This window comes from Thalassophryne amazonica, chromosome 14, assembly GCF_902500255.1.
Source record: "Thalassophryne amazonica chromosome 14, fThaAma1.1, whole genome shotgun sequence".
NCBI classification, from domain to species: Eukaryota; Metazoa; Chordata; class Actinopteri; order Batrachoidiformes; family Batrachoididae; genus Thalassophryne; species Thalassophryne amazonica.
The window spans coordinates 3,746,076-3,770,189 of record NC_047116.1 but is presented as its reverse complement, the minus strand read 5'-3'; the positions used below and the strand labels follow the sequence as shown (position 1 = coordinate 3,770,189).

The 24,114-nt window shown below is 43.9% G+C and overlaps 1 protein-coding gene across 1 annotated transcript in view; it reads left to right on the top strand.

Moving 5' to 3' along the window:
- LOC117525277 (titin-like) overlaps positions 1–24,114 on the top strand; it is a 363,294-nt gene that overhangs the window by 222,025 nt on the left and 117,155 nt on the right. The window contains 21 exon segments of the mRNA XM_034187118.1: positions 3,774–4,073; positions 4,214–4,516; positions 4,810–5,000; positions 5,993–6,176; positions 6,438–6,740; positions 7,112–7,411; positions 7,557–7,675; positions 8,620–8,797; positions 9,088–9,372; positions 10,901–11,194; positions 11,270–11,569; positions 12,628–12,809; positions 12,981–13,110; positions 13,684–13,874; positions 16,839–17,268; positions 17,455–17,760; positions 17,839–18,020; positions 18,550–18,679; positions 18,912–19,063; positions 22,586–22,733; positions 23,375–23,540. Of these exon segments, the coding sequence (XP_034043009.1) occupies positions 3,774–4,073; positions 4,214–4,516; positions 4,810–5,000; positions 5,993–6,176; positions 6,438–6,740; positions 7,112–7,411; positions 7,557–7,675; positions 8,620–8,797; positions 9,088–9,372; positions 10,901–11,194; positions 11,270–11,569; positions 12,628–12,809; positions 12,981–13,110; positions 13,684–13,874; positions 16,839–17,268; positions 17,455–17,760; positions 17,839–18,020; positions 18,550–18,679; positions 18,912–19,063; positions 22,586–22,733; positions 23,375–23,540 (4,774 nt within the window).

Below are 24,114 nucleotides of genomic sequence, written 5' to 3'. Positions count from 1 at the left end.
GAGGGGAGCAGAGATCAATCACTAATGATTAAATGCAGAGTGATGCATACGGAGCAAAAAGAGAAAGAAACAGTGCATCATGGGAACCCCCCCACAATCTACGTCTAAAGCAGCATAACCAAGGGATGGTCCAGGGTCACCCGATCCAGCCCTAACTATAAGACTTAGCGAAAAGGAAAGTTTTAACCTAATCTTAAAAGTAGAGAGGGTATCTGTCTCCCTGATCTGAATTGGGAACTGGTTCCACAGGAGAGGAGCCTGAAAGCTGAAGGCTCTGCCTCCCATTCTACTCTTACAAACCCTAGGAACTACAAGTAAGCCCGCAGTCTGAGAGCGAAGCGCTCTAATGGGGTAATATGGTACTGCGAGGTCCCTAAGATAAGATGGGACCTGATTATTCAAAACCTTATAAGTAAGAAGAAGAATTTTAAATTCTATTCTAGAATTAACAGGAAGCCAATGAAGAGAGGCCAACACGGGTGATGAATAATAATAATAATGAATTACAATAGTCCAGCCTAGAGGAAATAAATGCATGAATTAGTTTTTCAGCATTACTCTGAGACAAGACCTTTCTGATTTTAGAGATATTGCGTAAATGCAAAAAGGCAGTCCTACATATTTGTTTAATATGCGCTTTGAATGACATATCCTGATCAAAAATGACTCCAAGATTTCTCACAGTATTACTAGAGATCAGGGAAATGCCATCCAGAGTAACGATCTGGTTAGACACCATGCTTCTAAGATTTGTGGGGCCAAGTACAATAACTTCAGTTTTATCTGAGTTTAAAAGCAGGAAATTAGAGGTCATCCATGTCTTTATGTCTGTAAGACAATCCTGCAATTTAGCTAATTGGTGTGTATCCTCTGGCTTCATGGATAGATAAAGCTGGGTATCATCTGCGTAACAATGAAAATTTAAGCAATACCGTCTAATAATACTGCCTAAGGTAAGCATGTATAAAGTGAATAAAATTGGTCCTAGCACAGAACCTTGTGGAACTCCATAATTAACTTTAGTCTGTGAAGAAGATTCCCCATTTACATGAACAAACTGTAATCTATTAGACAAATATGATTCAAACCACCGCAGCGCAGTGCCTTTAATACCTATGACATGCTCTAATCTCTGTAATAAAATTTTATGGTCAACAGTATCAAAAGCAGCACTGAGGTCCAACAGAACAAGCACAGAGATAAGTCCACTGTCCGAAGCCATAAGAAGATCATTTGTAACCTTCACTAATGCTGTTTCTGTACTATGATGAATTCTAAAACCTGACTGAAACTCTTCAAATAGACCATTCCTCTGCAGGTGATCAGTTAGCTGTTTTACAACTACCCTCTCAAGAATCTTTGAGAGAAAAGGAAGGTTGGAGATTGGCCTATAATTAGCTAAGATAGCTGGGTCAAGTGATGGCTTTTTAAGTAATGGTTTAATTACTGCCACCTTAAAGGCCTGTGGTACATAACCAACTAACAAAGATAGATTGATCATATTTAAGATTGAAGCATTAAATAATGGTAGGACTTCCTTGAGCAGCCTGGCAGGAATGGGGTCTAATAAACATGTTGATGGTTTGGATGAAGTAACTAATGAAAATAACTCAGACAGAACAATCGGAGAGAAAGAGTCTAACCAAATACCGGCATCACTGAAAGCAGCCAAAGATAACGATACATCTTTGGGATGGTTATGAGTAATTTTTTCTCTAATAGTCAAAATTTTGTTAGCAAAGAAAGTCATGAAGTCATTACTAGTTAAAGTTAATGGAATACTCAGCTCAATAGAGCTCTGACTCTTTGTCAGCCTGGCTACAGTGCTGAAAAGAAACCTGGGGTTATTCTTATTTTCTTCAATTAGTGATGAGTAGAAAGATGTCCTAGCTTTACGGAGGGCTTTTTTATAGAGCAACAAACTCTTTTTCCAGGCTAAGTGAAGATCTTCTAAATTAGTGAGACGCCATTTCCTCTCCAACTTACGGGTTATCTGCTTTAAGCTACGAGTTTGTGAGTTATACCACGGAGTCAGACACTTCTGATTTAAAGCTCTCTTTTTCAGAGGAGCTACAGCATCCAAAGTTGTCTTCAAAGAGGATGTAAAACTATTGACGAGATACTCTAACTCCCTTACAGAGTTTAGGTAGCTACTCTGCCCTGTGTTGGTATATGACATTAGAGAACATAAAGAAGGAATCATATCCTTAAACCTAGTTACAGCGCTTTCTGAAAGACTTCTAGTGTAATGAAACTTATTCCCCACTGCAGGGTAGTCCATCAGAGTAAATGTAAATGTTATTAAAAAATGATCAGACAGAAGGGAGTTTTCAGGGAATACTGTTAAGTCTTCTATTTCCATACCATAAGTCAGAACAAGATCTAAGATATGATTAAAGTGGTGGGTGGACTCATTTAATTTTTGAGCAAAGCCGATAGAGTCTAATAATAGATTAAATGCAGTGTTGAGGCTGTCATTCTCAGCATCTGTGTGGATGTTAAAATCGCCCACTATAATTATCTTATCTGAGCTAAGCACTAAGTCAGACAAAAGGTCTGAAAATTCACAGAGAAACTCACAGTAACGACCAGGTGGACGATAGATAATAACAAATAAAACTGTTTTTTGGGACTTCCAATTTGGATGGACAAGACTAAGAGACAAGCTTTCAAATGAATTAAAGCTCTGTCTAGGTTTTTGATTACTTAATAAGCTGGAATGGAAGATTGCTGCTAATCCTCCGCCTCGGCCCGTGCTACGAGCATTCTGACAGTTAGTGTGACTCGGGGGTGTTGACTCATTTAAACTAACATATTCATCCTCCTGTAACCAGGTTTCTGTTAGGCAGAATAAATCAATACGTTGATCAATTATTATATCATTTACTAACAGGGACTTAGAAGAGAGAGACCTAATGTTTAATAGACCACATTTAACTGTTTTAGTCTGTGGTGCAGTTGAAGGTGCTATATTATTTTTTCTTTTTTAATTTTTATGCTTAAATAGATTTTTGCTGGTTATTGGTGGTCTGGGAGCAGGCACCGTCTCTACGGGGATGGGGTAATGAGGGGATGGCAGGGGGAGAGAAGCTGCAGAGAGGTGTATAAGACCACAGCTCTGCCTCCTGGTCCCAACGCTGGACAGTCACAGCAGTTCCTGCTGACCTTCAGCAGGTCAGCAGACCGCAGATGAAATAATAATAGTTCATACAAACTGTAGTTAGTCATCAGTAATTCTGCAACAAACTGGACTAAACTACAAAATGACCTCGAGAGATAATTTCGCTGAAATAAACGATGATGTTCCACTTTAAGCTGGTTCCAAATCCGATTAAACCCATTTGAACCATAGATGAGTTGTATTGCTTTGTTCATGCAAATCTGATTTACAAATCTGATGATAAAATATGAATTAGATTACACACAGATTAATTATGTTCAACGGATTTCAAACTGAATTAAGCAGGAGACTCACTGCTTTATATGCAGGGGTGGTGGACACGTGGTTAGTGCACTTGGTTTCTGTGTGAAAGGTTCTTGGTTCAAACCTGCAGTATGCTGCTGCTACCTGCTGCAGTATTTTAATGGTGGTACTGTGATGTAAGCCACAGACCAAAATATTTAAATTTCTTTTTCTGGGCTCATGTGAGGTGCAGATCGTGTTTTCTGCATAACTCAAGGAAAAGATTTTAGAGGAAACCGCAGGTCACCTAATTTACATCTGCTGTATGGAAGTAAAAACTAACCTGAGCTCAAATGTCTGATCCCTGCAGGACTTCCAGGTCAGTGTAAAAACATCAGATCCAGTGACACCACCAAGAGCTCCTGTACCATAACGTGGGAAGCCCCCGATGATGATGGCGGTACGCCGATTGTCAGTTACACACTGGAGCGCCGCGAGGCCTCCAAGAAGACCTACATGCCCGTCATGTCAAGGGAGAACATCCTGACCTACACGGTCAAAGACCTCTTCCTCAACTGCGAGTACTATTTCCAGGTCAAGGCTTTGAACAAAGTCGGTGCAGGAGAATATTTGGAGCTGCGTAACCCCGTCATCATTGAGGAACTGAAGCGTAAGTCCAGTCATGGTGGACGTCATTAAGATATTGTGTTTACAGCAAATATATTAGAAATACTAATTTACACAGCACTTTGTTTCATCAATACTTTAATTCACCAGTCCAGCATCATTTGTCTGTCTGTGAATCCACAGAGAAACCAGACCCACCCATCCAGGTTGAGGCACGAGACCCCACCTCCACCTCCATCACCGTCACATGGAAGCCTCCTGATTACGATGGCGGCTGTCCCATCCAGGGCTATGTGGTGGAGAAGATGGAGAAGGATGGTGACCGCTACGAGAGGGTCACCCCGAACCTGGTGCCGGGGTTCTCCTTTGTGGTGATGGGCCTGAAGGAGGAGACAGAATACCAGTTCAGGATCAGAGCTGAGAACGCTGCAGGCCTCAGCGAGCCATCCCGCAGCACGGAGCTCGTCAAGGCTGCAGACCCCGTTGGTACGACAAAAACCTAAACTTGTTTGTTTCCTTCATTCACTTAATCCACTTAACATGAAATCATTGTTTAAATCACAGGAAAGCAGCAAATGCTCATGTCACAGAGAATAAAACGTTTAAAAGGATGAGTCTGTTTGTGATGGTTCATTTACTGATCGATACATCGGCTAATTGTATTAATCAGATCACATTGAGAACGACTATATCGCTGAGCAATGAAAATGGTTTTTCTCTTACCGCTACGCTGAAGCTCCGTCGCAGTAAATCTCTAACGTCTTTTCTTCCATTTTCAGAAAAACCAAAAGTCACTATCAATGCCCGAATGAGGGCTGGTCTGTCGGTCAAGAAGGACGGTGAGATCTACGTTGAAGCCACCGTTTCTGGCTCGCCATACCCGAAGGTCACCTGGCTGAGGAACGACGAGGACGTGACCAAAGAGCCCACCAAGACCCTTTTCCCTGTGTTAAAAAAGAGGAGGACTAAAGCCAAGGCGAGTCTCTGAATACCTTTAAACAACACCCACACATCAGCGCTCCCCAGCCCCGGTCCTATAAATCACTGGACCCTCATGTTTTCTCCAACCACTCCTAATTGACTAAGGCCTCGTGTCCATATGGCGTTTTTTGTTTTTTTTTGGGGGGGGGGGGGGGTGGTTGTCGCAAATGCCTCACCCCAACAGTTATTAGAAAAAACCTCCACGTGGGGTTTTGTTCTGGTGCCACCAACAAACAGCTAATCACTAGCTTATCATGTACGGTGATACACCGTACTCACCCTCAGCAAGAACCGAACATCTGTCCAATCTTCTGTAACAGATGAGGTTGTTGTCTCTATTGTGATAGATCTTGAGTGACAAATAAGCAAAGGAAAACCTCTCATCCTGAAGTGCTCATAGTGTCCGCACGAAAACAAAAAAGAAGCAGTCACCTCTGAAAAAAAGATGCTGGATACAGCTTTTTTCTGGAGATGGCTGCTTGCAGCCTCATTTAGAGTACTTAAAAAAGGAGGGAGGGCAAGGCAGGTGACCTCCAGGAGCAGGGCAGGTGACCTCCGGGAGCAGAGCAGGTGACCTCCAAGAGCAGAGCAGGTGACCTCCAGGAGCAGGGCAGGTGACCTCCAAGAGCAGAGCAGGTGGCCTCCAGGAGCAGGGTAGGTGACCTCCGAGAGCAGAGCAGGTGACCTCCGGGAGCAGGGCAGGTGACCTCCGGAGCAGGGCAGGTGACCCCTGCAGTACCTGAATGGTACCTTTATCCAAAGGATTAAGAAGTGTGTCCACCAGGGGAGTACTGAGTCATGTCTGTCTAATGATCTTCCTTGTCTTGTTGCTGATCCTACACCGGGTAACGTTTGTTTCTGTACAGATGACATGTATAATATATAAGATATATAAGATATACCTTACTGAATTTTCATGTTAAATTATCCTCAAGAAGCCATAATGAAATGAGTTTGTTTAAAGCAATTCACATGCTGCAGGTGCCTGAGCCTGAAGAGGAGTTCGTCACACCGTTACGTGAGCGTCTGGGTATTGACCAGACCACAAAGGGCCGGTCGGCAATCATGGTCCGTGATGCTGCCAGATCTGACCACGGAAACTTCACCATCAAAGTGGAAAACATTCACGGATCTGACTCAGCCTCCTGCATCGTAAATGTCCTTGGTAAGAATCCAGTGGCCGAGCAGATCTTTGTGTCCCACATCTTTATCAACCAGCTTCCCCTAGTGGAACAGGAAATACTGGAACAGCTTCCATTCATGTCTACATCTGTGCATCCGCGCAGATTGTGTAGCATAAGCACCAACGTTATTATTTGTCTGATGATAGAGATTCTACATAGGACTAGTTTGGAGTATCGCTGACTGAATGTTATGGAGTTATGGGTGAAAGATTTCATTTAATTGACCCAAACTGTTTTTCCAGACAAACCGGGCCCACCGATTAACATCACCTTCAGTGATATCATGAACACATCAGTGGTCTGTCACTGGGAGCCTCCAGAGGACAACGGTGGCAGTGAGATCCTGAACTACATTGTGGAGAAAAAGGACAACCAGAAAGACGAGGTCGGCTGGATCACCGTCACCTCCACGGTGAAGGACACCAGCTGCCCCGTCACCAAACTCATTGAGGGCAAAGAGTACATCTTCAGAGTCACCGCCGAGAACAAGTTCGGCTGTGGCCGCCCGTGCATCTCTGAGCCGCTGGTGGCCAGGAACGACTTTGGTAAGTACAAGGGAGAAAACTGCCAGATCAATGCTTCAGTCTGTGTTTAGCAAAGTCACCGACACTGAGACTGAAATGTTTGTTGTTTAAATGAAGTTAGATGAAATAAAAAATAATAATTCTGGGAAAAAATACATTAAATAAGTCTAAACCAAGTAACAAATAATAATAATAATAATAATAATTCCTCAATTGTAAAAATTGATCCACAAATGGTCAATGAGAGATGGTCTTATGGTGTTTGAGTAAATTTGGTGTTCATCAGTTTCAAGATAAACTGCACTAAATTTAGTCGACATAGACTTTATTGTTTTGCACTTTACACTTAAAAAGGTGTGGTCTTTACTCTCCTTCTGGCCCGTCTCCTTCAGGTCCACCTGATGCTCCCAACACACCCAGGGTCCATGAGGTGACAGCAAGCTCTGTCCACATCTCCTGGTATGAGCCGAAGGACAACGGCAGTCCCATCCTGGGCTACTGGATTGAGAAGAAGGAGGTGAACAGCAAATACTGGACACGGGTGAATCGCGCCCTCCTCAACTCACTGGAGGTGAAGATCACCGGCCTGATGGAGGGGCTCACTTACATCTTCAGGGTGTGTGCTGAGAACCTTGCCGGCCCGGGACCATTCAGCGAGCCCACCGACCGCACCACCACCATGGACGCCATCCGTAAGTTTGCAGATGGACGGCCAGTGTGCAGAAACGTTGGCGTGACGAGTATCAGGGTTCACTACACATGATTAACCTCGTCATGGACAAGCTTTTAGTGCCTCCACTGATCAGACGTATTGATCTCAGTGTTTGACATTCACAGTGCCTCCTGGTCCCCCCATTCCATGGATTGTGGACACTGGGAAGGACTTTGTCACCGTGGCGTGGAAGCCTCCTTTGTACAACGGTGGTGGAGACATCCTTGGATACCACGTGGAGAAGGTTCGGAAAACACGCCAAAAAACATGTTAACGTGTCACTGTTGATTGGTCCATGATGATGAGGACAATTGGATGATAAGTGTTGCCAGGTCCACTCATTATCAGCAACATTGGCCTTTTGCTGTTTATGTTCAGAATTGTGGGTTTGTTCCTAGTGTTCAAATATTAATGACCAAAGTCCAAGTTATCAATATATGTTACTGTCTCCAGCCTTCATTCCCAGACAGACCGTGGCAGAAACAGATCTTTAAAAAGCAGTCAGTTTTTACGGGAATCATCTTTAAATGCAGGGAAACAGTAAAAATGACCAAAAAAAAAAACAATAAAAGTGTCAATAGTTTTACTTCAGCTGTTGCGTACATGCACGCACACACGTGTTAGCTTCTAGTTGTGCCATACGAACATGCTCCAAAACAACTGAATTTGACATTGAGGTCTTTATCCGTGGACAGTTGCAGTTGTGCACTTTTCCAATGGAAGGTGTTGCCACGTGTCAGACAAATCCTACATTGCACATTTTTTTACTTTGAGTCTTTGACTTTCACCCACCTGCACTCACTTGTCCACAATCACATTGGTCCTAAATCCTTCTGATCTTGACCCTAACGTTCTTGCAGACGTGCTCTTTACTTGTGACCTTCTTTCCTCTCTTTTTCTAACACCATGGACTCCGTGCTGTTTCCAGCACAATGCCGTCCACGGTGTCACACTTCTCCAAACCTGGACCTTCTCACTCAAAACCCTCAGCATCCATCCATACCACTGCTTAGATGTTTCCACCCAGTCCAGGCTCAGATCCTTTTTCCCCACATTGTCATGTCAACACATGACACAACACGTCAGCTCGATCACGTGACTGTGGAATTGTGCATCATGTCGCTCCATCTCAAAATATTTACATACTAGAAAAAAACTGTTGAAGTCTTTGTGGTTCTGTGGTTTCAGGTTCTGTCTGGAGAGAAGGACTGGACTCGCAGCACTGAGTACAGGTGTAAAGAGCTGACGTACACCGTGACGGGCCTGAAAGAGGGAGGCTGCTACCTTGTCAGGGTCATTGCTGTCAACGACGCCGGTCCCGGTGCTCCCGGCGTGACTGAACCCGTCACGATCAGGGAGCCTCAACGTACGGACAGACTTTCTAAAACTCAGATTATGAACATATTCAGCTTCTGTCCTTCGTGTACAAATAATTGTAGGATAAAAATGGTGTCATATTTCTAGTCTTGTACATGTGCCACCACATGAGATTTAGCAGAACTGTAATCCAGATTATATATTTTTTTAGATGTATGAAAATATTGTTGAAATTATTCATGTTGAACCAGAGTTGTTGTACTAAAGTTGGACAGTTGGAACTGATCAGACTGTCAGATGTTTTGATTGGTGATGGACCTGATCCTTTGTGTCATTCAGAATCTCCCGCAGTTGAATTTGACGTCTCGGTGAGGAAGGGTGTGTTGATCAAAGCCGGAGAGGCTCTGAAGCTTCCCGCCTTGGTAGTCGGCCGACCCCAGCCCGTGGTTGAATGGGCCAAAGATGGTGCTGAGATAGACACAGAGAGGATGCTTGTGGAGACGGAGGGCAAAAACAGCACCCTGTTTATCAAGGAGGTCAGGAGGACTGATTCCGGAATCTACCAGGTCACCGGCACCAACAACACTGGGACCAAGACCGCTGAAACCAGAGTGGACGTCATGGGTCAGTTCTGATGAAATAATATAACACCCTCAAATCCCATGTACGAGGTCTGTTAGAAAAGTATCCGACCTTATTATTTTTTTCAAAAACCATATGGATTTGAATCACGTGTGATTACATCAGACATGCTTGAACCCTCGTGGGCATGCAAGAGTTTTTTCACGCCTGTCGGTTACATCATTTGCCTGTGGGCAGTCTTTGAGTGAGGAGTTGCCCACCCTCTCGTCGTTTTTTTTCATTGTTTAGGAATGGCTCAGAGACTGCTGCTTTGTTTGATCAAAATTTTTTCAAAAACTGTAAGGCACAACTGAGTGGACACCATTCGATAAATTCAGCTGGTTTTCAGTAAAAATTTTAACGGCTGATGAGAGATTTTGGTCTGGTAGTGTCGCTTTAAGGACGGCCCACGGCACCTGACGGCGATCTGCGCTTTGAGGCGGCAGCGTCTCACCGTTTCAAGTTGAAAACTTCCACATTTCAGGCTCTGTTGACCCAGTAAGTCGTCAGAGAACAGAGAACTTTCAGAAGAAGTCGGCATGAGGAGTTTATTCGGACATTCCATTGTTAACGGACATTTTGTAATGAAAGAACGTGCGGGCAGAGTCGCATGTCGGGCCGGATCCGACCGCGGGGGATCGCAACAAGAAAAACACCTCCGTTGGAAACCTTAACGGGCAAGTTGGAACATGCCCAAGCTGTTAAACAATTTCTCAGTTACTCACTTGTTGAAAGCCATCAAAAGCCGCCTGAATTTTAGAAATGGTTTTCAACACGGAGGTGTTTTTCCTGTCGCGGCGCACACAGATTCGCCGAGTCATCACGGAAACGACTCGGCGAATTTGCGCGCACGTCTTTCATTAAAAAATGTCCTTAAACAGTGGAATGTCCGCATAAAGTCCTCATGCCGGCCTCTTCTGAATCTTCTCTGTTCTCTCACGACGTCCTGGGTGAATTAAGCCTTAAATTAGGATGTTTTCAGCTCGAAACAGGCTGATGACGGCGCCTGGAAGCGCTGCGCGACGTCCCGCTCCGTGGGAAGTCCTTACAGCGACAGAAACACCCCATAATCTCTCATCAGCCGTTAAACTTTTCACCGAAAACCATCTTAATTTCTCGAATAGTATCCACTCGGATATTCCTCACAGGTCCAGAAAAAGTTTTGATAAAGCAACGTGCGCCGTCTCGAGCAGCGTGTGAAACAAAGGAATTCAGCCGAGAGGGCGGGACCACATCTCACTCAAGGCCTGCCCACAGGGAAATGACGTCACCGACACGCGTGAAAAAAACTCACGCATGCGCACGAGGGTTCAAGCATGATTGGTGTAATCGCACATCATTCAAATCCATATAGTTAAAAAAAAAATAATAAAAGTGTCGGTTTCTTATCTAATAGACCTCGTATATTCCAGTTGTCAATGTTATGTCTTCCTGGAATAGTACAGTTGTTCGGTCTTCTGCAGTGTCACCTTCAAGTCCTTCAAGTAGATCTTCATCCAGCTAATGTAGTCCTGGTTTTGTTTTGCTACAGATGTTCCTGGACCTGTCATCGACCTTAAGACAGTGAAGGTGACCAAGAAGAACATCGTGTTGACCTGGTCTGAACCGCTGGACAACGGTGGCAGTGACATCATTGATTACGTGGTGCTGAGGAAGGATTCCAACATGAAGCTGTTCCGCCAGCCCATTGAGACGGCTTCCTGCAAGTGTGACGTCCACGGCCTGCTGGAAGGGGAGGAGTATGACTTCAGGGTTGTGGCCAGGAACAAGTATGGAGAGGGAGCAACGAGTGACCTGGGACCCATCCTAGCTGAGGATCCTAAAGGTAGAAAGGACCCAACTGTCTTACAGATGAGTCTGTACCTTTGTGTAGTTATATGAGATATTTGTCACCTGGCAGCACCACCATCTGCTCCTGAGAAGCTGCACTATACTGAGAGAGGGAAGACCTCACTCACTCTGGAGTGGCGGCCACCACGCAGCAACGGTGGCAGCCCCATCCTCGGATACTATGTGGAGAAGATGAGATCTGACAGCAACACCTTTGAACTTGCCCACCACCAGATGTTCCCGAAGTGCTGCGGTACCATTGAGAACCTGTCAGAGCAACAGGAGTACCAGTTCCGTGTCAAAGCGGTGAACGAAATTGGTGAAGGGGAACCTTCAAAGGACATCACCGTCACGATCCATGAAGATGAAAGTATGTTCCTCGTAAAACATGAATGTACCAAAAAACAGAGAAGGACACATCAAGAGTAAAATGATTTAAGTCAAATTTCAATTTGACTTAAATCCAAAAATATTTGAACTTTGTCACATTAGTGCATCCATATGTAATGCACACCTGGACCCACATGGACATGGTCTTTAATGTTCAGGTTCTTCTTAGTCCCTCTTTGTTTCATTGACAGAAGATTAAAGGTCTCGAGTTCACGTTAAAGTTCATATCTCACTCCAGTCAATGTTATCTTTTAAAAAAATGACATTCCAGATTATAAATCATTTTTCTTCCAAATCTTAAACTTTTGTAAGCTCTGATAAAAGGAAACAGCCAGAGTGTGTCAGAAAAATACACAACAGATTAATCGCCACTTTTACAAGGTTACGTCATGATCATGGCGTAACCTTGGGGACTGACCTTTAGTGAGCTGAAAGTCACTCTGCTCCGTCTGTGGCCACTTAGTTTTATGTTTGGACTTAAAAGACAGCACGTCAACCCGGGTTGCTTTTTGTATTCAGAAAGTAAAAAATAAACCCCGACCCTGGCGCCGGGGTCAGGGCCGGGGCTGGGGCTGGGGTCGTGGCACTTTCTGCCAAATTCCAGCCTAGAATTCCAGTAAATTTGTGTTGCACTCCACCATGAAGCTGTGACTGGAGAAGCAACAGACAGACACGCTGCCTGCACAGTGTCAGTCACAGCCGCTTCAGCTTTAACTGCTTTGGGGATGTCATGGGTGTCTTGGTGGCTTCCTTCACCAGTCTCCCTTGTGCATCTTCATTCTTTACTGTAACTCAGCTACAGCAGATATGTAACATCTGAAATTGATTTGACTCCTTTTGTCTGCTGAATTTTCATTAAAATAATAATAAGGAAATAAACCTGCAACAGACATTTACTGCTCTCATGAGAAACCGCGCACAAAAGGTGCTGCGCAGCACAACATTCATTTTAATGTTGGCACCGTCACATGATCTCACGTTCATTACTGGCCACACCCATCTTTCTGGCTTTAACTTGTAAATGTTTGGTGTCTGCAGTTCGTCCGACAGTCACCATTTTGAAGTTCATCAAGAGTAACGCCATCATCGTAAAGAAAGGAGCGGCCATCGACATTCCGGCTGAGGTGATGGGACTCCCGCTGCCAACCATCCAATGGATGAAGGACAATGTAGTGATTGACAAGCCGGCTGAGGAGAGGATGACCATGGAAACTGAGGAGGTGAGAGGGAACTCAGTTCATGTGGTTTTAGGATCTTTGGGATCTCAGGGTGGACACGGATCTAATGATGGCGTCCGCTGTAGCAGTCATCATTTCTCACTTGTTTGTATTTCAGCTGCTGTCACGTTTGTTAGTTTGTGAAGCAGGAGCTGAACTTCTCCTCTTCCTTAGCTGACACGGACTACTCTGAAGACCAAGATCGCCATTCCAGAAACTATCAGGCAGGACAAGGGCAGCTACAAGCTGGTGGCTGAAAACTGCCATGGAAAAGCTCAGCACATCATCCGGGTGGAGATCTTCGGTAAGAGCTCTGCCGGAGGGCCACTCAGGCCAGAAATTCTGCCTCTCAGTGCAGGACAGTGTGGTACCAGTGGACCTGAGGTTGAGTCCCGCCTGTGTTTCCACCACAGCGGAACATGAGGTTCCAGCTTCAGGTCCGGCTCGGCCAGAATGCGATGAATGAGTTAAAATTCCGTTTCATATTGTTTTGTGCCAATGATCAAATCTAAAATGATCTAAAATGAAATTCCGGTTCTGCTTTGTCTGGTTCACATCACAGTTTCATGTTTGAAAAGAACAGAAGCAGTTTTTGCCATATAGATTCAGAATAGTTCAAATATGTATGAGGGGCGATTGAGAAGTTTTGAGCCTGACCCAGAAAAAAGTAGGGTGCATTCTGAGAAACCAACATTTCTTGAGAATGTGTGAAGTTTTGACTCGGTGGTCCAATGTTGAGAAATCTTGGTTTCTCAGAATGCAGAAGATGGAGAACCACACCCTACTTTTTCTGGGTCAGGCTCAAAACTTCTCAATCACCCCTTGTATGTTCGTGTGTGAATCATACAGATTTGTGATTAGCTTATTTTCTCTGCAGACCGTCCTTTCCCCCCAAAGAACGTCATGGTCTCAGACATCAAGGCTGACTCGTGCTACTTGACCTGGGACGCGCCAGAGGACAACGGTGGATGTGAAATTACAAACTTCGTCGTGGAGTACAGAGATGCCAGCAAGAAGAAGTCCGACTTTGAGCTTTTAACCTCCAATCTTGTCGACAGGAGATACGAGGTAAGACAAACGTGACCTATTAAACCAGGACATCAAACACTCATGACCACTCTGTGGTGGTTCACGGGATTATGACCAGCTAAGTACGAAAACGTATTCCCAGGGGCTGTACTAAAAAAGGAATCTATAAACCACATATGAAAACCTAAAACTGCTTTATGTTTGGACGTTGATGTGTTTGTCCTTTCTACAGACATAAACAAGTATGGTCCCAAAACAGGAACATCCAGCCACCATGTTTGTTTCAGAACACGCATGTTCTGAAACAAACTGGAAGCTAACGTCCTGTTTGTGAGCGTACCAGGGTGCTTTTACCAAACACGGACTGTTTGTGGAAGAGGTTAAAGGACATGTCTCACAGAAATCACAAAAAAAACTTAAATTTAGGCTGTTAATGATCATCTGACGATACACCAGGATTACTTTGTTCACTTCCATGACTGGCCTCAGAGTATATGGCATTCTCAAAAAACAGTTACAGACACTGCCAGCAAAAAAAGTACTTGTGAGTACTCGATTTCCTAAGTATTTTTGACAGTGATTATGTAGCTTTAAGGAAATTGTCCCTGCGCACGCTTGAATGGAATGTAGCTGCTCACGTTAAGAATGGAGCCACAGACTAATTGTAAAGTTTACATAAGTGTGACGTCATGTTATGACTTGTTTTTAACTGTTAATTTTGATGCAGTCATAGTAAAAGCAGCAGCCGCTGTCCACTGTGAGAAGACTTACTGTGCATACACGTGCTGTTTAAACCAGTCTCTGCTAGAGGCTCAGCTTTGTGTCAAAGATTCAAGCTTCTCTACTTGTGATCACACAGATGTATTTCTTAGATTTTTCACATTTACATCGAGGGCAATACTTAAAAGCGTACACAAAGCTGAGCATATAGCAGGGACTGTTTTAAACAGCACGTGCATGCACACTAAGTCTTGGAAACCACCTGGACAACTGAGAGCCTTCGCAGGAATCTGTGTGATCAGGCACCCTGAAAAACGGCAGAGTTCCATGTGCATGTTCACATTCATGGTGGGAGGTATAATGGGGCTAAAACAGTGTGCTGCACCAGTATAGACAGCAGACTTCGCACAAATCGAGATCTAAAATCCGAAAGACTCTCTCAAAGTAAAATAAAATAAACAAGGCCTACCAGCTCCACTGAGAAGAACAAAATACAAAATAAAAAAAAACTGAACAGGGCACTCACCTACTTGTAGAATAATTTCCAAGATTAAATGTATAAAGTCCACTCCACCAACAAAGTCCTCACACACAGATCACTCATGATTGCCAGCCAGAAAACAATGTCCCACGGCATTTCTGCTGTCAGCTCCTCACAAAGTTCTCTCACAATTCTGTCATATTAGACAGAAAGTCCATTATCTCCTGAAAATAACGTATTACGACTTTTCCAATGTAAGAAATACATCTGTGTGTTCAGGGAGCCTGTAAAAAACAGTGCCGTGGAGACATTCCACATGCGCTTTCATGGTGGTAGTAAAATATGCTGTAGCGCCCTACGATGCAGACAGCAGAATCAGCACATGTTAGGATCCAAAATCAGACAGACTTCAAAAAATTAAGAGTTTCAGGGTGAAGTGTATTGTCTCCTTTCTGTACATTCTATGTAAATCCGAGCCATCCCTTTTGAATGAAAGCTCAGAAGCTTTGTTATTAGCAGCATTTGTTTCACTCTGTCTGTTGGCCATTGGGATTTTCTGCTTTTCTAAAATGTACATCACAAGCCGAGACATGCAGAGTAAGAAGTTTTCTGGAAATATGCTTACTAACTCATCGAGCGAGAGGAATATTTAGCAATAAAATACATCGGCGACCACTAATTATTACTGCATGTGCGCAGACAGACTTACAACCATGAATACTTTGATGTTGTGTTGCTAAATGGGACGTTAAATAACGTGCTGCATGTCCTTTAAGAATGGCTAAACGTCTCACTGCTGAGGTGCAGTCCATATTGGTAGTTGCCATAACAGTTGAAGAACGACGATAGATTGTGCACATGGGCAGTCAGGTTCAGAGCCAAATACATGCAAGCAACAGTGTTCTCTAGTGGCCACCAGGACCCTGTGATTAGCAAAAAGCCTGCACAAGCATGTTGACAAACCTGTCTGTCTCATTTTATTATACATGTTCAAAGACCCAACATGGTCCAAAATAGCATGATCACTCGTCCTTAGCTGGATCGATCAGAACCCAGACTTTCAGAGCTGAGTGTTCAGTAGTTCTTATGGAGTTACTGAGAGAAAATTTACAGACCCACTGACTTATTAATGCTGACATCGCTAATCGCAGGGATATAAGGGACATCACTACTGGGAAATAAACCTCAGTAAGCTATTGCGACACTGCTCCAAGATCTTACCTAGCCTGTTACGTGGGCCCAAAAGGATCCTGGCTTGTGATCTTTCCCAGCGGTCACTGGAACTTTTCCCCATACAGGGATTTAGAATCTTCAAACTGAGATGGTGCTACTCTGAGTCCTACTGCACTGCAAGATGTATTTGATGATTATAAACTTGTTCGGAATAAAATAGACTCTGCACGAGTAGAGTTGGCGCCACTCAACACAGTGTTATTTCAACTCTATTAGAGCTGAACTCTCTGTCTTTGTTTATCTTTGCTCTCTGCAGTTTGTTCAGTATTTGGTGGACTTTGGTTTCATCCTCTTTGCTTGAGTGTGGTTGTGCCGTAGTGTAAAATTGTATTGTTCATGTTTTTTTTACTTTTATACCTTTTTTAATCTATCTTTTTTGTCTGTTTTCTCCTAACCACACCCTGCTCTGTTGATTGGGGTTTTATTTGTGCTTTTGTTTTCTGATGCTTAATTCTGTCATCAGCTATTTACAATCTTTAATTTGCCAGTGAAAACGTCTGAATAAATAAACAGAATTATGACATTAATATACAGAATCTGTATTTAAATTCTTCCTCATTCCCCTTCAGGTTATTAAACTGGATCTTAATGGAACCTACCAGTTCAGGATCAAGGCTGAGAACAAGTACGGCCTCAGTGACGGCTGTGACTCAGAGAAAGTCCAACTCAGGGATCCATTCGGGCTGCCTGGACCACCGGTCAATCCCAAGATCATCTCTGCTACAGCAACCACCATGACCATTACCTGGGATCCTCCTTTGGACAATGGTGGCTCCACCATCCAAGGCTACTGGCTGGAGAAGAGGGAACGCGGCGCCGTGTACTGGGGTCGTGTCAGTCGAGGGCCAGTCACCAAACCGGCAGTGAAGGGTCTACAGTACACCGTGCTGAAGCTGATCAAAGGCACTGAGTACCAGTTCAGAGTGTCGGCCATGAACGCTGCAGGAACCGGGCCTCCCAGCGAGGCCACGGAGTGCCGCTTCGCTGTGGATCCCTCCTGTGAGTATTGACCTTTAACTTCTCTGACCCACTTGCTCCAAACTTCTGCAAAAGACTTACTGATTCAACCCTCTGATCAAAGGTTTAAGTGGATCAAAGGAGCATTATTGTTTTGCATATTGAGGAAAAAGTTGTTATTCCATATGACAAAGAATTGACTTTTGACCTTTTCTGCTCCTCCCTCAGACCCGCCTTCCCCACCTGCAAACATCCACGTTAAAGACAAAACCAAGGACAGCATCACTCTCAGCTGGAGTCCACCAGACAAAGATGGCGGCAGTCCTGTTAAGGGTTACATCATCGAGGTTCATGAGGAGGGCTCTCCTGATTGGAGGAGGGTGAACCCAGAAGGTAAGCTCCACCCCTCCACTGAAATAACGGTGCCCGACCTGAAGGAGGGCAAGAAGTGCAAGTTCAGGATCTACGCTGTGAACGATGCTGGAAACTCCGAACCTGCCAAGACTCATGACATCCTGGTCCAGGACATCCTGGGTAAGTCTGATTGCTGATGAATAAATCCATCCCAGCAGAACCGTGGACACTAAACAGTTTGTCATGTTTGTTCAACAGCTGAGCCAGCAGTGAGTCTGGATGTGAGTGTAGCTGACCTGCTGAACTGCAGAGCGGGAACAACTATCAAGATTCCCGCATCCATTACTGGAAGGCCTGTTCCCACAGTCACCTGGACCTTTGACGGCACGGCAAGGGTGGTCAAGAAGAATGAGATTCACACTCTTCCTTTTGACTCTGAGGTCAGTTTTCCTCCAGGACGACTCTGAAGGGGTTACGAGGTTCACTGGCTGTGATTGGAGAGGCTGTCTACTGCTTCTCTAGTCACTGCTTCAGTGTAGAGTGCAGCAAAGAAAGACTCAAGCTACCCACATGCCTTCTGGTGACGTGTCCACTTATTCTGGTCATTGGAACATTTGATGCAGGTTCTTGTGGTGAGCTTGTTAAAGCTTCAGCTTGGTAAAATTATAACACTTAGGGATTGTGACATCTAAATTAATAAACCACATCTGACACCATGACTGAATGGTCTTTACCAATGATTGGGTTCAAAACTACTGGTAGTCACCACCTAGTGGTACATTTATTTGATTTATTTTCTCTCTCTTTTTTTGGTCTTTGTGCCCACACACAAACGCCTCAATCTCTGTTTCTGAGCATTAAAGTTGACAGGCACAAAATAATTATTTTTTCCCCTAAAACCAGCTTTATCTTGTGCAGATCATGCTCCTGCTATTTCCATTTTCCCATCGTGCTGCTCTTTCCTTTCAGGTCCACTCCACCGACACAACCTCTGAGGTCGTCATTCCAGAGTGCAAACTGCACCATGGGGGCCGTTACATCATCAACGCAGAGAGTCCTGCTGGACACAAAGTCCTCAAAGTCCGAGTCAACGTGCTCGGTATGTTCAACATGCAGCCTGTTGCTTCTGTTTGCCGGTTCCTAAAAATCTCAGTTTTAAAGTTTGGAGTAAATATTTCGTAATGCAGCACAACAAGATGTCAAAAGTTGCAAGAACATATCGAGCATGGAATCCAGAACCAGAGCATTTTGTGATGTGTTGCCAAAGAGCAGGAGATCAGTCTGGTCCATAGCAAGGAGTTCTGAACTTTAGGGATTTTGTGGATTTGCAGATGTACCTGGACCTCCCAAACAGCTGAAGGTGAGCGATATCACCCGAGGAACCTGCAGGCTCAGCTGGAAACCTCCAGAGACTGATGGAGGAGACCGAGTGAAAAGCTACTACATTGAGAAGAAGACTGTACAGGGCAAAGCCTGGACTAAGGTAGGCAGCACCACCTAGAGAGCTAAGTCAGTCTGATGCATGATGGGAAACCAGAGTGTTTGAAAATGATTGGATCTGAACCTCAGACTGTTTACTGATTATATTGTGTTCAAGTCAAAATCTTTAGTGACATGTTGGTGATTTACAACCCCAATTCCAAGACAAGATACGTATTTAATGTTCAAACTGATAAACTTTATTGTTTTGTGCAAATATTTGCTCATTTTGAAATGGATGCCTGCAACATGTTGGGACGGGGGGCAACAAAAGATTGGGAAAGTTGTTGAATGCTCAAAGAACACCTAATTGGAAACAGGTGAGTGTCATGATTGCGTATAAAAGGAGCATCCCCCAAAGTCTCAGCCGTTCACAAGCAAAGATGGGGTGAGGATCACCACTTTGTGAACAACTGCGTGAAAAAAATAGTCCAACAGTTTAAGAACAATGTTTCTCAGTGTTCAATTGCAAGGAATTTAGGGATTCCATCATCTACAGTCCATAATATAATCAGAAGATTCAGAGAATCTGGAGAACTTTCTACACGTAAGCGGCAAGGCCAAAAACCAACATTGAATGCCCGTGACCTTCGATCCCTCAGGTGTCATTGCATTAAAAACTGATGTCATTGTGTAAAGGATCTTACCACGTGGGCTCAGGAACACTTCAGAAAACCATTGTCAGTTAACACAGTTCGTCACTACATCTACAAGTGCAAGTTAAAACTCTACCATGCAAAGTGAAAGCCAAACATCAACAACATCCAGAAACACCACCACCTTCTCTGGGCCTGAGCTCATTAGAAATGGACAGACGCAAAGTGGAAAAGTGTGCTGTGGTCTTATGAGTCCACATTTCAAATTGTTTTTGGAAATCATGGACGTCGTGTCCTCTGGACAAAAGAGGAAAAAGACCATCCAGATTGTTACCAGCACAAAGTTCAAAAGCCAGCATCTGTGATGGTATGGGGGTGTGTTAGTGCCCATGGCATGGACAACTTACACATCTGTGATGGCACCATCAATGCTGAAAGGTACATCCAGGTTTTGGAGCAACACATGCTGCCATCCAAGCAATGTCTTTTTCAGGGATGTAAATGGACTGCATTTATATTGTGCTTTTCCATCTGCATCAGACACTCAAAGTGCTTTACAATTATGCCTCACATTCACCCCGATGTCAGGGTGCTGCCATACAAGGTGCTCACTACACACCGGGAGCAATAGGGAATTAAAGACCTTGCCCAAGGGCCCTTAGTGATTTTCCACTCAGGTGGGGATTTAAACCAAGGATCTTCTGGTCTCAGTCCAACACCTTAACCACTAGACCATCAACTCCCTGCTTATTTCAACAAGACAATGTCAAGCCACATTCTGCACGTGTTAGAACAGCGTGGCTTCGTAGTAAAAGAGTGCGGGTACTAGACTGGCCTGCCTGCAGTCCAGACCTGTCACCCATTGAAAATGTGTGGCGCATTATGAAGCGCAAAATACGACAACGGAGACCCCGGACTGTTGAACAACTGAAGTCGTACATCAAGCAAGAATGGGAAAGAATTCCACCTACAAAGCTTCAACAATTAGTGTCCTCCTTACTGAGTGTTGTTAGAAGGAAAGGTGATGTAACACAGTGGGAAACATACCACTGTCCCAGCTTTTTAGAAACGTGTTGCAGGCATCCATTTCAAAATGAGCAAATATTTGCACAAAAACAATAAAGTTTATCAGTTTGAACATTAAATATCTTGTCTTTGTGGTGTAGTCAATTGAATATAGGTTGAAGAGGATTTACAAATCATTGTATTCTGTTTTTATTTACATTTTACACAACGTCCCAACTTCATTGGAATTGGGGTTGTATTATTCAGAATCTGCTGTAACTATAAAAGCCAGAAAATTATGTAAAATAATTTCTCTAAAAGTTATTAAAGACATTAGTAATGCTCATCGTGTCCTGTGTCGGACCTGAGGTTGGAAAACGTGAAGAAACCAGCAGAGCTGAAATAGTTACATTATTTAATAAAAACAAATCTCAAAGCAGTCGCCCGCACAGACTTTTAAAAAAAATGTATTCAGGTAAAATAACATGTGGTACCTGTTTTAATTTATTCTGGAGCTATTCAAAATTAATGTCTTTCTGGACAGGTGTGTTTAAGAGACTTTCAAACACTTTTAGGCTCCCTTTGGACCCGTGCCCAGTAGTGGCTCTTTTTGGTGTAACCCCAGACTCATATAATCTAAATAAATACCAACAGGACTTTCTGGCCTACTGTACACGTTTTGCTTGCAGGCAGATTTTGCTAAACTGGAAAAATACAACACCTCCAACACACTTGCAGTGGATTAAAGACATTTTTTACTTCATAAGAATTGAACAAGTCAGACATACCCTCAAGGGCAAAAACACAACTTTTTTGGATATTTGGCAACCCTTTCTGAAGTATGCAAAAGAAAAGCTTGATTTGACTTTATAAACTGTCTGTTTGTATTTTTGTTTTGTTCTGTTTTTTCTGTATTGTATTACCTTAGTTTTGGGTTGGATTTGATTTGTTTTGTACTGTTTACTTTGTGTTGTGAAACCAAAAAAGTTTATAACTAAAGTTTAAAAAATGTATTCAGCTTGAACACATAATCTCACTAATGCTTTTAAGTTGAGCAAACTTAAACATGTCTGTGGAGCTCAAACCACGTGTGGATCCTGGAGAGGCTACCAGAAGACTCCAGACGGGGAATTATTCTACTCTTTGGCAAAGGATGAGTGACCAGTTTGTCTGAGGCATCACATGTCTCTCCAGCCCTGAGAAACTGTTCACCCTTATTCTTCTGCTCACCAGAGCAACACTGGCCATCAGAAACAGATGACGACCCTACGAAGCAGGTTTCATGCCAAACTGTTCCCCCACTGATCACATCTCAGCTCTTCACCTTCTCATTGAAAAGGTGCGAGAGTTCAGGAAGGACCGACACCTCGACCATGCCTTCACTGACATCAGGGCAGCTTTTGATGTTATGGACCACATCATCACATGGAAGATCTTACAAACCCTTGGAGCTCCACCAAAAATCACCAACACATGTACACTAACGCCAAAAGTCTGACCATGGGCTGTCAAAGCCCAAGACCTCAGTGCATGTCAGATCAAGCTGGACCAAACTCAACAACCTGGAAGTGCTGGTGAACCTGGTCATCACACACCAAGTGCAACTCAGAAATGTCTGATGAGCTGGTTGCCTTTAAAAACATACAAAAAAACAAAAAAAAACATTTTTTTTTGTTTTGTTTTTTTACCTGCTTCACAATCAGCTTTACTTTTATGTTCTAATGTGTCCTTTTAGTCCAACCAGCTCCAATTTAATTCCTCTAAAATAGTGTCAATGACAAAAAACACAAATCTCATAAATCTAATAAACATAGAACATTAACAAACAGTCAACAAACCATCAGAATATTTTCACTGTTTTTGTAAAGAGTAAAAGTTTGCTGTATTTTCTCTCAGGAAACTTTGACTTTGCTGACATCTTGTAGGTGAGCTCCTCCTGTGCTACCCAGTCTCTGGTGATTCCAGACCTGATTGAAGGTCAGGAGTACTTCTTCCGCGTCCGAGCAGAGAACCGCTTTGGGTTCGGCCCGTTCGCTGACAGCTTCGAGACGGCCAGAGCCAGAGATCCCATCCGTATGTCTGCTCTCCTTTGTTGTTTCTTTTCTGTTTGCAGAGTTTAGCGTTAAAATGACTCGCGATGCCAAACCCAGTGTCAGTAACTGGACCAGTTTTGGCAGAGAGACTCTTTAAGTCCTCTGCAGTTTCTGTGTCACTGCTGCAGGTTGCACCTTATAATCTGCACAGCAATGTTTGTTTGGAACGAGTAATGTGAGTGAACATAAGGTGCATTGTTACTTTAGAGGGGGCGTGGTTCAGTCTGACCTGTGGGAGGAGTCTCATGTCCCTGTTTGTTGCTGCACGGCGGTGACCGGTGAGACACGGACACAGACCATGTGAGACAGCTAAGGGTTCCTCCTCTCTGTCACTCGGTCTCTCTGGTTCTTCTTCCAGGGTTTGTCCACGCCGACCTCCTGTCATGCTGTGAACAAAATCAAAAATCAACTAACAGGCTGAATCAAAAAGCATGCTAAACCACACACCCCCCACCCCCAGGTTATTAAGTAGGAAAGAAAATACCAAAAAAAAAAAAAAGTCCAGTTTAAAGATCTTGGATCAGATCGAGGACCAAAAGACCTTGATGGAGACATTCCTGGTTGTGATGTTTATCTTCAGTTTTTGAAAAGCTTTTCAGTAAACATCTGTTATTTCTGCAGATCCTCCTGACCCTCCAACAAGACTGAAGATCCAGAGTGTGAGGAAGGGCACGGTCACGTTGACCTGGAAGCCTCCGCGGAATGATGGCGGCTCGCCGGTCACGCACTACAGTGTGGATATGCTCTCCTGGTATGCTAGCGGCAGCCAGAAGGAGTCCTGGAGAAGGTAAAGCTTCACGGATCACCACCAGTGCCACTGATCCAAACACTGAACACCAGCTGAGTTTGTACTGAAGGTCTGCTTTGTCACTGGAGTCAGACACTGCTAAATGCTGAACAGGTTGATGATTTCATTAGTCAGGTTTAGTGTTTTGAGGTAACATCCACGTCCACGTGTTAATGCTGAAGTCCGTCTGATTGCTGCTTGGTTCTTTTTTGCTGCAGTCTTTGAACTGACTCTGGGGGAAGTTCCCGTGACTGCAGGGAAAAACGACAAAACGGTGTCACCGACTGAACGATTCCGCCTAAAAATCGGTTCCCCTGCCTTCACTGTGCACGCATCATTTCTGAGCATCAGCACCAAGTCACTAATTATCACCTCGTTTCTGCTTCAACCTGCCTCCAGTCATCATCTGTCTCAGCGACAGATATCTGAAGCTTTTCTACAACAAACATTTCCACATAAATTCAGCATTATTTCAGAATAAAAGACGGGAGAAGCAATCAGAGCGCTGCAGCAGCACATCTGAGTCTGACTCTCCGAGTCTGACTCTCTACACCCAAAGTGATCAAAGGGAATA